General features: G+C 44.2%; 1 protein-coding gene across 1 annotated transcript in view; it reads left to right on the top strand.

Moving 5' to 3' along the window:
- Nucleotides 1-15,270, top strand: part of atrx (ATRX chromatin remodeler) — a 43,378-nt gene that overhangs the window by 22,098 nt on the left and 6,010 nt on the right. Inside the window, exons 26-29 of the mRNA XM_028459003.1 lie at nt 11-111; nt 6,256-6,364; nt 6,524-6,701; nt 7,537-7,728. Coding sequence (XP_028314804.1) covers nt 11-111; nt 6,256-6,364; nt 6,524-6,701; nt 7,537-7,728 — 580 coding nt within the window. The remainder of the gene's footprint in view (nt 1-10; nt 112-6,255; nt 6,365-6,523; nt 6,702-7,536; nt 7,729-15,270) is intronic.

Below are 15,270 nucleotides of genomic sequence, written 5' to 3' on the forward strand. Positions count from 1 at the left end.
TTTTCTTTAGGTTAGTATTTAGTCAGTCTCTAATCTCTCTGGACTTGATCGAGGATTTCCTGGAATTGGCTTGCAGAGCTAAAGATGAGGAGAAAGTATCTCCATACAAAGGTGTGCTTTGCAGGCTGTAGATGCTTTTGGTTTACTAATGTACTCATGCCTCTCTTAGGGCGTATTCACACCTGTCTGTTTGTTCCGACACAGAGAGCATTTTCTCCAAAGGTAGATTTGTTTGACGTAAAACAAGCGGCCTGAGATTGACTAGAAGAGGTGGTCTCGGCTCGCATCCTTATGACACCTGTAGCGGTTTGTTTGCAATGAGAACATAGCTGACCCAGAAACTGACTCGTAACTGTGGTTCATCCACCAATGATTAGGTGCGGTGATACACCTGGCTGTCAACCAAAACAAGAATGTCATGTGAATATGTTACGTGCAGAAAGTTGCCCATCACAGCCCATTGTCTGTGAATATTTAAGGCGGTACCTGTCCTTTTCATTAGATGGGGTAAGTCAATACTTCCATGTGCATTGTGCAGTTTTGATTCACGGCAAAACTAGATATTTTCATCATTTATGTAACACTGATGGAGTAATCATAGAACAAACTAGCCACACAAACACTGTTGTTGTTCCATAGAGATCCGGACGTCACGTAACTAGTTTTGTTTACATCGCCATGTTTTCAGGAGAAGCAGCAGCTACGATGAATGACGTCCGCTTCAAGCATTTTTAATTAACTGCTGTGGCGGTCCACTAGGGGCACTCATCGCCAGATTGGCCAGGGTATGTGTCACGGTGGGATTGGTTGCACAATCAGGAAGTCTTGTATATATGGTGGTGTTGTCTTGTAGTGAAGTCCTACAATAAACCGCTGGCATCTACTCCGTTCTCTCCGCGCCTCTGTCTTGCCTTGCCTTCCACATTGGTGACCTCGACGTGATTTTCTTTTTCCGCTCTCGACCATGTCGCTTGCCGCTGGCGATGCCGTTCCGCTTGCGCCGGTTGTTGCTCCTGCGGTCTATGCGGCTACTGTTAAGCTTCCGGAGTTTTGGCAGCACGACCCCGAGCCCTGGTTTCAGCATATCGAGGCTCAGTTTCGGCTTCGTGGGATTACTGTGGATGACACCCGCTACTACCATGTTGTCGCTGCTCTGGATGCTCAGACTACGCGTCGGGCGATGTGCGTGTTGCGGGAACCCCCGGCGGACGGTAAATATGCCGCTATTAAGGCTTTGCTTTTAAGGCTGTATCAGCTGTCGGATGCCGAGCGGGCCGACCGGCTCCTGTCCCTCAACGGTTTGGGGGATGGTAAGCCGACGGAGCTGATGGAGAACATGCTGGCGTTGCTCGGTTCGGGGGATGCTTCCTTTTTGTTTGTGCAGCTTTTCCTCCGTCAGCTGCCGCCTCCTGTACGTACTGCGCTGGCGAGCTCGCCGCTGGTTGCTACCAAGGACTACAGGGGTTTGGCGGAGGAGGCGGACCGGATTCTGCTGGCTAACCGGCCGTGCGGCGTGCATGCCCTGCTTCCTGAGCCTTCCTGGTCGGCGCCGGACGAGGTGGGCGCTGTGGCCGCGGTGACGGACCGTCGCCGGCGGGAGGACGCGCTTTGTTTTTACCATCGGCGGTTCGGTGCTAAGGCTAAGCGCTGCGTGCCGCCGTGTGCTTTTCTGGCTCAGGGAAACGCCAGGGCCAGTGCTCAGTAGCGGCTGTGGGCGCTGGCGGGGTGGCCAAGCTGCTGTTTGTCGTGGATGACGTGTCGGGACGGCGTTGGTTGGTGGATTCCGGCGCCCAGAGGAGCATCCTGCCTGCGTCTGCCGTCGATGTGCTGAGTGACAGCCGGGGACTCCCGCTGAGTGCGGCTAATGGTACTACCATCCGTACGTTTGGCTCCAGGTCAGTGACTGTTTCTTTTTCTGGACGTCAGTTTTTGTGGGATTTTGTGGTTGCCTCAGTCGCTGTGCCTATTTTGGGTGCAGATTTTTTGTGTGCTCATGGGCTGCTCGTTGATGTGTCTAATGGCCGTTTGATTGACCCTGTCTCGTTCTCCACCTACCCCTGCTCTTTGGGGGGGGCTGAACCGGTGGCCCTGCCCCGGGTTCTCGCTGTTGGGGATGTATATCAGCGCCTCCTCGCTGAGTTTCCTGATCTGACTGTGCCGACGTTTTCGGCAGCAGTCGCTAAGCACGGCGTGGAGCACTTCATCCCTACAGTTGGGCCGCCCGTCTTTGCTCGTTCGCGGCGTCTGGACTCTGCTAAACTGTCCCTGGCGAAGGAGGAGTTTGCAACTATGGAGCGCTTGGGGATCGTACGGCGCTCCGACAGTCCATGGGCCTCGCCTCTGCACATGGTGCCCAAGCCGGGGGGGCGGTGGCGGCCGTGTGGTGATTTCCGGCGGCTGAATGCTGTCACCACACCAGACCGCTATCCTATCCCGCACATTCAGGATTTCTCTGCGCAGCTCGCTGGAGCTTCCGTTTTTTCCAAAGTGGATTTAGTGCGGGGCTACCATCAGGTGCCTGTGCATGAAGCGGATGTTTCCAAAACTGCTATTATAACCCCATTTGGATTATTCGAATTTTTGCGGATGCCCTTTGGCCTGCGGGGGGCCGCGCAGACCTTTCAACGACTCATGGACTCTGTGTTACGGGATTTACCTTTTCTGTTTGTTTATTTGGATGACATTTTGGTTGCCAGTGCTTCGGCAGCCGAACATCTGGAGCATCTGCGTCTGTTGTTTAGGCGGCTGAGTTCTCATGGCCTGATTGTCAACCCAGCAAAGTGTCAGTTTGGGCTCTCTGACATTGATTTCCTCGGCCACCGGGTTTCCTCGCTGGGGGCTGCTCCGCTACCTGCACGGGTGGAGGCAGTTACGGGTTTTCCACGCCCGTCTACTGTCAAGCAGCTCCAGGAGTTCCTGGGCATGGTGAACTTTTATAATCGGTTCATCCCTCGTGCTGCTCACCTCATGCATCCCCTGTATGAGGCTCTTCGCGGGATGAAGGGGTCGCAGGAAGTGGCCTGGTCCTCTGACAGGTTGCAGGCGTTCGAGGCGGCCAGGGCCGCTCTGGCGGGGGCTGCCTTGTTGGCGCATCCCTCTCCCTCGGCTCCACTGGCTCTCACTACAGATGCGTCGGACATTGCTGTGGGCGCGGTGTGTGAGCAGTGGGTGGCTGGAGCATGGCAGCCCCTCGCTTTCTTCAGCAGGCAGCTCCGCACTGCAGAGAGGAGATACAGCACGTTCGACAGGGAGCTCCTGGCTCTTTTCCTCGCCACTCGTCATTTCCGTTTCCTGTTGGAGGGCCGCCGGTTCACGGCGTTTGTGGATCATAAGCCGTTGACCTTTGCCCTGGTCAAAGTCTCGGATCCTTGGTCTGCCCGCCAGCAGCGGCAGCTGGCCGCAATCTCAGAGTTTACCACGGACATTCAACACGTTGCTGGTAAGCACAATGGGGTGGCGGACTGTCTGTCTCGTGTGTTGGTTTCCTCTGTACATCTAGGCTTGGATTATTCGGCTATGGCGGTGGATCAGGACGGCGATGCAGATCTCCAGGCCTGTCGTTCTGCTGTGACGGGTTTGCAGCTCGTGGACGTGCCCTGCCATGAGGATGGGACCACTCTGCTGTGCGACGTGGCCACCGGACAGCCGCGGCCTCTGGTTCCTGTAGGCTGGCGTCGCAGGATCTTCGATGCTGTTCACGCCTTGTCTCATCCCGGTGTTAAGGCGTCTGTGAAGCTGGTGAGCGCTAAGTTCGTCTGGCCAAGGTTGCGCAGAGACGTCAAAGGATGGGCCGCTGCCTGCGTGCCTTGTCAGCGGGCTAAGGTCCACCAACACGTCAGGGCTCCGCTGGAGCCTTTTCTGGTGCCGGAAAGGCGTTTTGACCACGTGCACGTGGATTTGGTCGGTCCTTTGCCCCCTTCTCGTGGCTGCACGCATCTCCTGACTATGGTGGATAGAACCACTCGGTGGCCGGAGGTGGTGCCCCTGGAATCTACGTCGACGGACGTGGTGGGCCGGGCCTTCATCTCTGCTTGGGTCTCGCGGTTCGGCACACCTGCGGATTTGACTTCGGACAGGGGGGCCCAATTCACATCGGGGCTGTGGGACGCCATGGCTGTGGGCCTGGGGGTGCGGCTCCATCGCACTACAGCCTACAACCCCCAGGCGAATGGCCTCTGTGAGCGTTTCCATCGCTCCCTCAAGGCCGCTCTTCGGGCCAGCCTCACGGATGGGGGCTGGGTTGACCGTTTGCCGTGGGTCATGTTGGGCCTGCGCTCTGCTCCCAAAGAGGATCTTCAGTCTTCTGTCGCTGAACTGGTGTATGGGCAGCCTCTGAGGGTCCCGGGGGATTTCCTGCCTGCTGCCTCGGCTCCGGCGGTCCCGATGGCCCCTCGTCTGCCCATTGAGGGGGCCGCAGGGGCGCTGGCTCCAGTTCCTGTGCACCACTGTTTGCCTCGTTTCCGAGTGCCGAGGGATCTCCTGTCATCGAGATTTGTGTTTCTCCGGCGTGGTGGCCACCGCTCCCCGCTCCAACCTCCATACGATGGGCCCTTTCGGGTTGTGGAGGCGGGGCCTAAGAACTTTGTCATTGACTTTGGTGGTCGCCTGGAGCGGGTCTCTGTTGATCGTCTGAAGCCTGCTCACCAGGACCCCGACGGGTTGATGGTTCCGGCCCTGCCTCCTCGCCGGGGTCGTCCTCCTGCTGCTGCTGCTACTGCTCCTGCTGCTGTTCCTGCTTCTGCTGCTCCTGCTGCTGCTACGGACTCTGTTCCCCGCCTGGTTTTGTTGCCGGGTGTGCCCCCTCGTCCGGGTCGAGCCCGCCGCCGTCGTGGTCGCCCCCCGCGCCTGCTGGTGTCTGACCCTCCTGGGACTTTGCGAGTCAGCCGTTATGGTCGTCCTATTAGACCTCCTCGGGGGACTTGAGGTGCTTTTGCCCGTTCTGGGTTCATGTTTTGTTTTTTGATATGTTGTCCTTTCTTTGACGTGTTGGTGCTGGGTTTTGTTGTGCCTGGTGCCCATTCTGTCGTTTCGGGGGGGGCCTGTGTGGCGGTCCACTAGGGGCACTCATCGCCAGATTGGCCAGGGTATGTGTCACGGTGGGATTGGTTGCACAATCAGGAAGTCTTGTATATATGGTGGTGTTGTCTTGTAGTGAAGTCCTACAATAAACCGCTGGCATCTACTCCGTTCTCTCCGCGCCTCTGTCTTGCCTTGCCTTCCACACTGCGCATTTTAATCCAGTCAATCTTGAACGATGCCGCACTAAACTTCATAGGTTAAATACACCTGATTCATCTAGTGAGTCAGCCATAGGGACAAAGATCTACGGTACCCGAACCTAATCAACTACTTCATTGACTTTCCGTCGTTTCTTCTGGGATTTCTTACCAATGATGGAACAGCTGCTCTACAAGCACCGTTTGTTTACAACTTTTGCTGATACAGGCTGTTGTGGTGTGAACACAAACAACCCAAATGAAATATGCAAATATTGTATCGATTTAGTTTCTGAATCGGAACAAAGCAAACAAGCCACAGATGTGAATACACCCTTATATTAATTTTGTTCAACTTTATTGATGTCTCTCGGTTTTGTGATGTTTTGAGTCATCTTGAATGATTTCCTACTAAACCTGCCACTAACTGAAGGTTAGCTAGTTTGACAGTCGAGGTTCTTGGTACTTTTTGTTTGCTGCCCAAATTTGTTTAAGGTTGTCTCAAATTTGGGAAAAGACTGAAGTGTTTTAAGAGACGCCGCATTCAGACTGACAAGACAGCCCACATGCAACATGTAATCCTGTACATGCTGTTGTGCTTATTACCCTTAAACACACACAGACCCACACACGTACACATTGCCGCTAGTGTAAGGTCATGTTCCTAATTAAACTTCAGCAGCTGTTTTTGCTTTCTTTTTGAAAATGATTAGACCATGACTTTTTATTCTACAAAAAAAAATGTTTGCTCAAGGGTTTGTAATTTGTAATGAAAAGATCACAGCGCCGTAATTGGAAACATACCGAGATGTTAGTTATGAGGACTGCTGAGGGGGGTTGGCAATTCTGAGGGTTTAAAATGGCTGACCCCCTACCCAGCCCAGCCATCAATCTGCAGTGCGCTAATGCCCACACCAAGTCCTTATGACGAGAAAGAGGCCAAGCAAATGATGGCCTGCAGCATTTGGAAGGGTCTTTTGCAGCTTAAATGATCTAAAAAGGCTTAAATAAAGTTCTTAGCTGTCTTGTGCTTGTTTAGGTGAAGGCAAGTGGTTCAGGAACATTGACTATTATCGTCTGGATGGCTCAACCAACGCCACCACCAGGAAGAAGTGGGCTGAGGAGTTCAATGACTCCACTAACATAAGGTGATGTGCCATCACTCACGCAAGCATCTTAAAAAAATACAGGAGTAGACAAACTACCTGAATAGCTTTTAGTTGTGCATGTTCAAACCGAACACACTGGACAAAAATAATCCTGAATGACATAAAACTAACTTTTGTTATTGTTCTTTGTGCTCACAGAGGCCGTTTGTTCCTTATTTCTACACGAGCTGGTTCTCTTGGCATCAACCTGGTGGGAGCTAACAGGGTCATCATCTTTGATGCCTCCTGGAATCCTTCATACGACATCCAGAGTATCTTTAGGGTTTACCGCTTTGGTCAGATTAAGACCGTCTATGTCTACAGGTTTTTGGCCCAGGTGAGCTGTTCTCCTTACGTCACAGCATATGTTCACATGTTCAGCACATAGCCGCTTGTAATTTGTGATTGACCTGTTGAACTTGAAAGGTCACTTTACATGGATGGTCTCATCCACATTAGCTGCCAGATTGCTCAGTAGTCAATCTTAGACTTGTTTTGATTGACTTTATGTAAAGTATAAAATGTTTTTTGCACAAACTTTGAGAACCATGACTTCTTCATGACTTTTTCTTGTTGTGAGCAGTGACACAAATTCCAGCATCTGCCTTCATTCTTAATGTTACTACTACAGATTAACCCAGCATGTCCTAAACCACCGGGTGGCAGCCCATAGCAGGGACAATAGACACACCGCCCCAAAAAAAAGAAAGGATTAGCACTTTCTAATCCATGTTTTTTTTATTTATTTTTTTTTTTATTTGCTTGGTTCTTGTGTACTAATAACCTTGATTATTTTCAATCGTAATTTTAAACATGTGCATACATACAGATAAGCCATTTTAAAAGTAGATGGTGCGTCAAAAAACCTGAGGACACTCTTGCTCTAGAGTAGGGGTTTGCAAAGTGTTTTCAGAGAATGTATATTTGTTTGCCGCAATTAGTTTCTGGTTCTTTTTTTCTTGCACGGGGCCACAGCATGCCCCACACTTTGAAAACCCTTGCTCTACAGTATAATTTGCTCATGACTTTTAACATGTGCTATGTTTTAAGAACAGTTTTTCTTTTTATGTAAAAGTTAACCATCTCTAAATACCACAAAGGGAGAGCCTTTAATGTCTTGGTGAAGTTAGTGTTACTTTGTTCCTTCTCATATGGTAATCTTTTTCCTTTAGGGTACAATGGAGGAGAAGATCTATGACCGTCAGGTTACCAAACAGTCTCTGTCATACCGAGTTGTGGACCAGCAGCAGATCGAGAGGCACTTTACAATGAATGAGCTGGCCGAACTCTACACCTTTGAGCCAGATATGCTGGATGATCCGTCAGGAAAGAAGAGCAAGAAGGCTACACCTATGCTTCCTAAGGTAAGAGGCCATTTCTCCAGTGTTTCATGCATCATTGCTGAGTCAACATGTTTTCGCAAATTAAATTGGGACAAAATCAAATGCACAACTGATCTTTGACATGCCACTGAGTTTTAACTGTTTGCCTCTGCCACATACCTTAAACAGCAGTTGTTTTCACCTTTCACAAACATGGCACACATTGACACTAGAAAAGCCACGCTTGTTTTTTTTTTTTACCTTTTTACTGGTATTATGTTCCTTTTGATGTTCTGCACTTCAGTGATAAATACTTTTTTTTTTCAGACACAATGCCAGCTTGTGTTCTGCCTTGCCTTTCCCAGATCATTTTGTTTATTCTTGTTTCCTTTCATAACATTTTCATCTTTTAATGCAGATGCTGTGTCACTCTTTGGGCTCCCTGGAGTTTAATAGGCGCACAAAAGCTTTTGCATAGGCCATCCAAATCAGCACAGCTGCACTGATCTGTCTGTTTACTGCTATTTACTAAATAGTCTTCTCATTACAACACTACTGGTGCACCGCCGTAAAGCTGCTTGACATTCTTTCTTTGTAATTTCATTTATTATTCAATGTTTTTTTTAAACTTTGTTAATATTTAAACTTTCCACTGCCCTTTGGCACTCGTTGGGTTGGCTCAGCTCAGTTACATCTGAACTGCTTTTCCCTATTTGTTTGGTGAAACATGGGTTACTCTACTGAAAGGTGGTAACTAGAAAAGAGTAGTACCAGTTATTCATCATTGTTTCTGATTGCTCACTAAAGAGGCCGTGCTTTACATCGTCATTGGAAATCTGTTTTTCATTAAAACTGACAAGTATTTGCAATTGGTATTCCCTGTTGAACTTTACGGGTTGGAGCGCAGCATGAATCAACTCAGTGGGACCGCTCGTAGCTTTGCTTTGAACTAGGGCTGCAATAACGATTGTTTTAGTCATTGATTTTTTTTTTAAAACCCGCATTAATCGATTAATCATCTAAGAGAAATCGCATGTTTTGCACTTTTAATAAGTTTTGATCTTATTCCATAACAAAATTACATGACACAACAATCCTCTTAAGCTCTTTTTATTGCACAAAACAAATTAAAAAAAATAATAATACTTTCACATGACCTTTTAAAAAGACATTACTTAAAGGCCTAAGAAGCAACGTTGCCTAAATAAACACAACCTTTCACAAATTGAGGTAAAACAAAACTTTTTTCCCCCAAAATGTTTAACAATAAACAATCAAATGTTATATTATAATATAAGTTAACTGTAATACATTTATATTACAATTTAAATATAATGTGTAATGCTTGTAACTATGTTTTAACACCAATATCTCTTGGGGGCGTGTCCAACCAGAAAATAATTCAATAACAAACAGCCTAGTTTAAACATTAAGCTAAATAACATTATTTTGCATTTTATTTCCAAGTGGTTATTTATGTTCACATAGTTAACTTTCTGTTTTTTCTTTTTCACATTTTGATTTTTATTCATATATCAACATGTGAAATATGTTATTTTATACTATTAAATTGACAAGCATATTGTTTTCAATACATATTCCTAATCAAGGCACAGATACACAGCAATGAAACTATTTTGTGTTAAATGTTAAACATGACCTGGCGTTCCCCTTTGATAAGTCAGCTGCTTTAAATAGATCCTCCTGTTGAGCTGCTGCTATGAAATGTACTGACTTTTTGTTCATCGTGTAATGATCCCTCACTGTATTTCTTTTCGGTAAACGGACGACACGCTGTGCGATGGGTACGAAAATGAGACCCCCTGGCTCCAGTAAAACAAATTACCGTACTCCAACCCCATATTCATCTGAAACAGTTGTTACCGTCACGAACTACAGTGAAGCCCATTTAAAGACGAGAAGAGGAAAGATCTGTTCCTTTAATTGCAGCATGTGTATGATCTTTTTATGAGCCCAGTGACATTTACACAATATTACAGGCTGAGGCTGGCAACATGCTTCACAGGCTGACTTGTTTGGGCCACAGTTTCGGAAGGAATCTTTAAAATTAGTCAGAAATGGTCCAGAGAGAGAAAGAAGAACCTTTTACACTTCTCCACCTACCCAAAACTCTAGTTTATTTGCCAGTGGGGGTGTGTGGGTTTTAAACTTTTATCAGTGCTTCAGTGGCTGAGACATGGGAGGTGGAGGACAGAACTCAGGTTTTTATAGCATCGCTATTCTCTTGTAGATTAGATTAGAATTGACTTTTACTTTGTGTCTTGTCTTGACTCATTTCTATGATCATTCATTCAGGCATCTACGCATCCTACTGTCTCTGTTAAGCTCTTTTTGCCATTACTCATCATTCATCTCCCCTATGTTCAAAGTGAGGTCTGTGTAGTTGTTTTCATTTTACCCCCTGGCCTTCTATTCACGATGAAGGGTCATTATTGAAACCCCTTTCTTTGAAGATGTCTTGTTGCTTTTCAGACGAAAAAAAACTAATTTTAGACAAAGGTAGCTGAAGCGCTTCCTGCTAATGACAAAGAAGGTCCTTGGAGCTCAGACATGAAATGGTGGACTATTCACTCACCCTGCTATGACATTGATTCTTCTCTGACTCTCCAGTGATTTCACTACAGGGCAATGATGGCTACAATGATCATTGAGATTAGTCAATCTCTGAGCATGCTGCAATTTAGAAGCATGTAGATGTTAATTGCATTCGTGATTAAGGCTGAAAGATAATTGCATTTGCGATGGTAGCGAGATATCATAAAACCCGATTTTCTAATCGCAAAGGCTGCAGTTTTTATTTATTTTTTATTAATTTTTTTTTTTTTTTAGTAATTCATTTTAAGTTTGTTAGGAGTTTGATTTACCTAAAAAAACGTCCAGTTGGTTAAAGCAGATATTAGTTCTCCTTACTTTTCCTGCACTTTAGTATGTGTGGTGTTACTGACTGGGTATTAGTAAGCTTTATTTTTTTTATATCTGTTTATTTTATGTATTTATTTATAGACTGTCCTGTTAAGTTCAGAGAGTGTTTAAGAAATGCACACATGTTAACATGTTTCATGAAATGTGAAGTTAGTTAGATATGTTGAAGAGGTAAAGCCACAGATTTGTTTGCTTTATTGTTGTAATCTGTGCTTTAAAATGTATATTTTATATTTATTTAAAGTTTAAATAAATCTGAAATTGTTTATTATGAAACAGAATGATTTAATTGCTAGTGTTCATTGAAAAATACATGACAAGAGGCCCTTGAAAAACTTAACGCATATTAAATCGCAATCGCAATATTGAGTAGAGAAAAATCGCAATTACATTATTTTCCAAAATCATTCAGCCCTATTAGTGATCCATGTCACTCTGACCTCAGGAACTGTGTCTTGTGAGTACTTTTAAAAAGTGTCACCAACAAGTGTGTTCTTGTCATTTTGTCACACTGGCATTGTTTTTCACACATACACTTATTCTTAGCCAGCTGTAGTTGTTCTGGTGTTAAAGCTGTTTTACTTCACTGGATGACAAGTTTCAGGAAGCATGTGTCAGCTTGTTGTGGTGTCCGTGGACAGAGCCTTAATGACCGTAACGTCACTGCAGGTGAGAAAAGGCAAGAAACATCAGTTGCTGCTGTCATTTCCACAGGGACACACGCAACCTCCCTTTTTTCTGTCCACTCTTTAAATGACTTTTGTGTTGACGGCTCCTGTTTTAGTGTAGAATTGTTATTGTCATCAGTGTATTGTGAAAGGGTATTGTCTCATAGTGTGCAGACAGGAGCTGCTATGACCGGTTACTCAAGGATATTTTTATTTTTAAATCGAGCATTATTTAGTCTTGGTAAGTTAAGCAAAACTCTTGATTTGTCAATGAAAAAATCTGAGCACTTCTGACTTGTAGGAATAGATTGTGTTTTCCAGGTCAGCATGACATGTGTATGTGTAGCAAATAGAATTGAGAATTTCTGACAGACATGACAGTTGAAGAAGGAAAATTCACTTTAGCTGAAGTCCTGATCATATCAGTAGTAATGCATAGGATCTCTAAGAGATGGATTGACATTTGGAATTGATCAACTCACAGATTTTTCTACTAATACTCTACTACTACTACTAACAAATCCACATGAGCATGCATCAACAACAGTGGGGAGAAAAACTCCCTTTTAACAGGAAAAAAAATATCTTTTTGTTGCGTCTTTAGCCATTAACAATCCCCCCCTTCCCTAAATGGACCAGGAGGTCATTCAGTGAAGTGTCATGGTCATCCTTGTGATGTCTTACTAAAAATATGACGGCTAGAATTCAAGCTATTTCTGATGGCTTAATCTGGTATAACATGAGTATGCACGTCATTTGTTGTGATTTTAGCATAAGTGACATAAAAACAGTTAAAACCTACAGCAGAACAATTTAAAACACTTGAAACTGATTTTGATCAACTTTTACGTGTACCCTTCATTGCATGCAAATAACATGAACAAATTAAACCAAAACAATAACTTTATTGTAAGTAGTAGCATAGATTCAATTAATAGAATCGTATTTTAGAACAATATGGAAGTCTCCACTGGCAGCTCGTGAGTCTGTTCACACTGCGTTCCTGCTGGTTCTTGTTGCTAACTCCTGAGTAGACCCCTTCCTCGCTTCCTGCTGCTAGCTGAGGCTTGTTTTTATAGGAATGCGGTATGTTTATTTTTTTTTTGTTCATCCTTTGTGACATGTGTGATGTAGTTTCTTTGTTAATTGATGGACAGCTTGATAAACCCTCGGACTTGTACAGAAGCCTGGGGGATGTGTGTGTATGAAGATGCAAAGAAAGTGTGGTCCTGAGGGCTGTTGGGGCTTTTTGGTATCGAGCTTAGTGCCCGGCCCACTGTTCAGCGCATTACTGTTTGAGTGGCCCACCAGAGCGTCACAATGTATCACTGCTGTGCAGCTGGGCTGGGAGAGTTTTGACTGGCTATGTTAAGGTATTACAAATATCTTAGACGCTTGCATTCCTGCTGTCTGGATCCCATCTTGGCCCCTTGGTTGCTATGGTTAGCACACCTGTACGTCAGAGTTCGTTTTTGGCAGACATACTCAAACAAATACGGTCAAAAATACCTAAACAGAGGGCAGGAAAAGCATCATTTTTATTATTATTTTTTTTATATATATATATATATATATATATATATATATATAAATCAAATTTCCATTTTTTCCAAGTCTTTTAATACTCAGTCCTGGCTGGATAGTGTTGGTATAGGTTTACTGAGCAATGGCACGGTAATAAAATGTTAGCACATTGAAGTGCTTACTAGGATGCCAGAAATTGGGTTAACCCACCTGAATGTTGTTGATTAGACGGTGTCTTCATGATGTCATCAAAAACATTGCCTATTGATAATGATAGGTGGTGGTTAATTATGTGCCACCTAAAATCTATTGGCAATGTGAATTTTGGTGCTTATCTTTATGGCCTTTGTTGTAGTTTTTAACTCCGATGTGGGAGCTGCTGAGTCTGATCATTGCTGGCAGGAGAGTTTGGCCTGAAGGTAGCATAAATTGTTTTCTTAGATGAAAGAATTGGGATGCTTTTCCTAAAGCGTGAGTGTATGCATGTTGGATGCCTCGTCTGTTAATTGTGCCAATTGTAACACTGGAGCTGCAGCACTAAAACTTGAGCACATTCTCCTGGTCTCACTATGCAGTCTGGTTTATTTACTCACTTATCAGGCCAGGAGAGTTTACACAAAGCAGCTGTGTACTAAGAAAATCACACATTATCAAGATTGCTTGTGCTCTATTAGACAAAAGAATCAAAATACTTTGTTGGAAATGTCCACTGTCAAGAAAATTGACTGTGATGCAGTTGCATGGACAATTTATATGTAATCAGATCAAATGTTGACCTGATTAAAATTCTATCATTAATTTAGCCATCTGTTTGGGATTGCATTCAGATTGGAGAAGGTGGTACAACCATGTTTATGAGCTCCATGTGACCGGAATATCTAATTGATTGATTGATTTTTGCTGGTGAAGCTCTATGTATTCCTGTCTGTTAAAATCACAAGCTGGATGTGAGATCTCATGCACTTGCCACAAATGGCCAACATCATTATAAATAAAAAATTATGGGATCAACCGATTAACTGCAGCTGATCACTTTTTCTTATTTCATTCAGTGTTCATGTATAAAGTCCAACTAGCAATCTGAAAGAATTCAATGCAACCATTATTACCACAACTCAGCTGTTAAATTAGTATATTACCTAGATGATATATAAAAAATTTTAAAATTCAGATATTTACAAATGTAGAAGTTTATATTGAAGTATTCAAATAAAAATAATGTAAATGGATTAATACATTTATTTCCAAGTCCTAAATTTAGGAATTCTGATTTTCTGTCTTTGTGATTTTGAGGATGAAGCCAAATTTTAATAATGGAAACTTTAGATCAGGAGAAAAAGCATCTGCAAGGTCATCATATGCTAAGAGTGGGAATTTGTTTTTTGAAATTTTTATTACACTAGAATTTTATGCAAAATAAATAATCAACCTATAAAGACAACACAACTGTGTTTTGTCTCTAATTCAGTGATAATTAAAGTATTGAATTAGTTTTGCTGCTACTGTTATAGCTTCTGCCCACCTGGTGCCTTCTGCCTCTGCAGTAAAGTGATAGGCTTCCCCATGCAGCTTTAAGAGGAAGACAATGGCATAGGTCAGGTTACCTGCAGTCATTAGTGCTGCTTCAGAACACACACACACACACAGTGCCCCCAGGATGGGAGATGGACTGGACCACCCCAGAGGTATCACTTAAAAGGATTGCTTGGGAAATCCAGAATTTTCTACTGGGATCATTCATGCTGTCATTTGAACTGCAGCTAACACCAGCTTAATGTCATTAATGTACCTTTTTATGTCATTTACAATCTTATTCACACAAGTTCCATGTGGACACCAGATACTTTTAATAAAACAATTTTTTATTTATTTATCCAAAATGTTATCTAACGAGGACTCCTTTTTACGGGTCATATTTTGTTCCTGTCTGGCACTAGAGCGGTAAGGCTAGGACCTAATACTACACACCGACACTGGGTGTTCTTTACGCTCCCAGTTTTATTGACAAAAATCACTATTTTGTTTGCTTGCATTGTCATGTTGGACTGAAAAGGGCGGGAGAATAGAGGCCCCTTCGTGTATCGCCAGTGACGTAACTCCTGCATGACGTGGTTTCCAGATCGCATCGTTTCAGAGTAATGTAAAGCTAAGTTGACACACAAATGTGCTGCAACAAGAGTAATTCATACCATGTTTGTGCAAGTGGGACTGACCCAGCGCTCTTGATTTTGCACAGGTGTTGTTATTCTCAACAACATCGCCATGGGAACCACTAATCCCACAGGAAAAAAAAGATGCAATTACACAGTTTGTTGGTAAAACTGATGGTCTGCTTTATTTGATAATGAACATAGTTGTGTGTTGTCATGGTTTAAACCTTACTGATATGTTTTTGTTATGAGGGCAGAATATCCTTCTGCAGCTGAGGTATTGAATGAAGACATTTAAA

Source organism: Gouania willdenowi, chromosome 10 (assembly GCF_900634775.1).
Source record: "Gouania willdenowi chromosome 10, fGouWil2.1, whole genome shotgun sequence".
In the NCBI taxonomy this organism is placed as follows: domain Eukaryota; kingdom Metazoa; phylum Chordata; class Actinopteri; order Blenniiformes; family Gobiesocidae; genus Gouania; species Gouania willdenowi.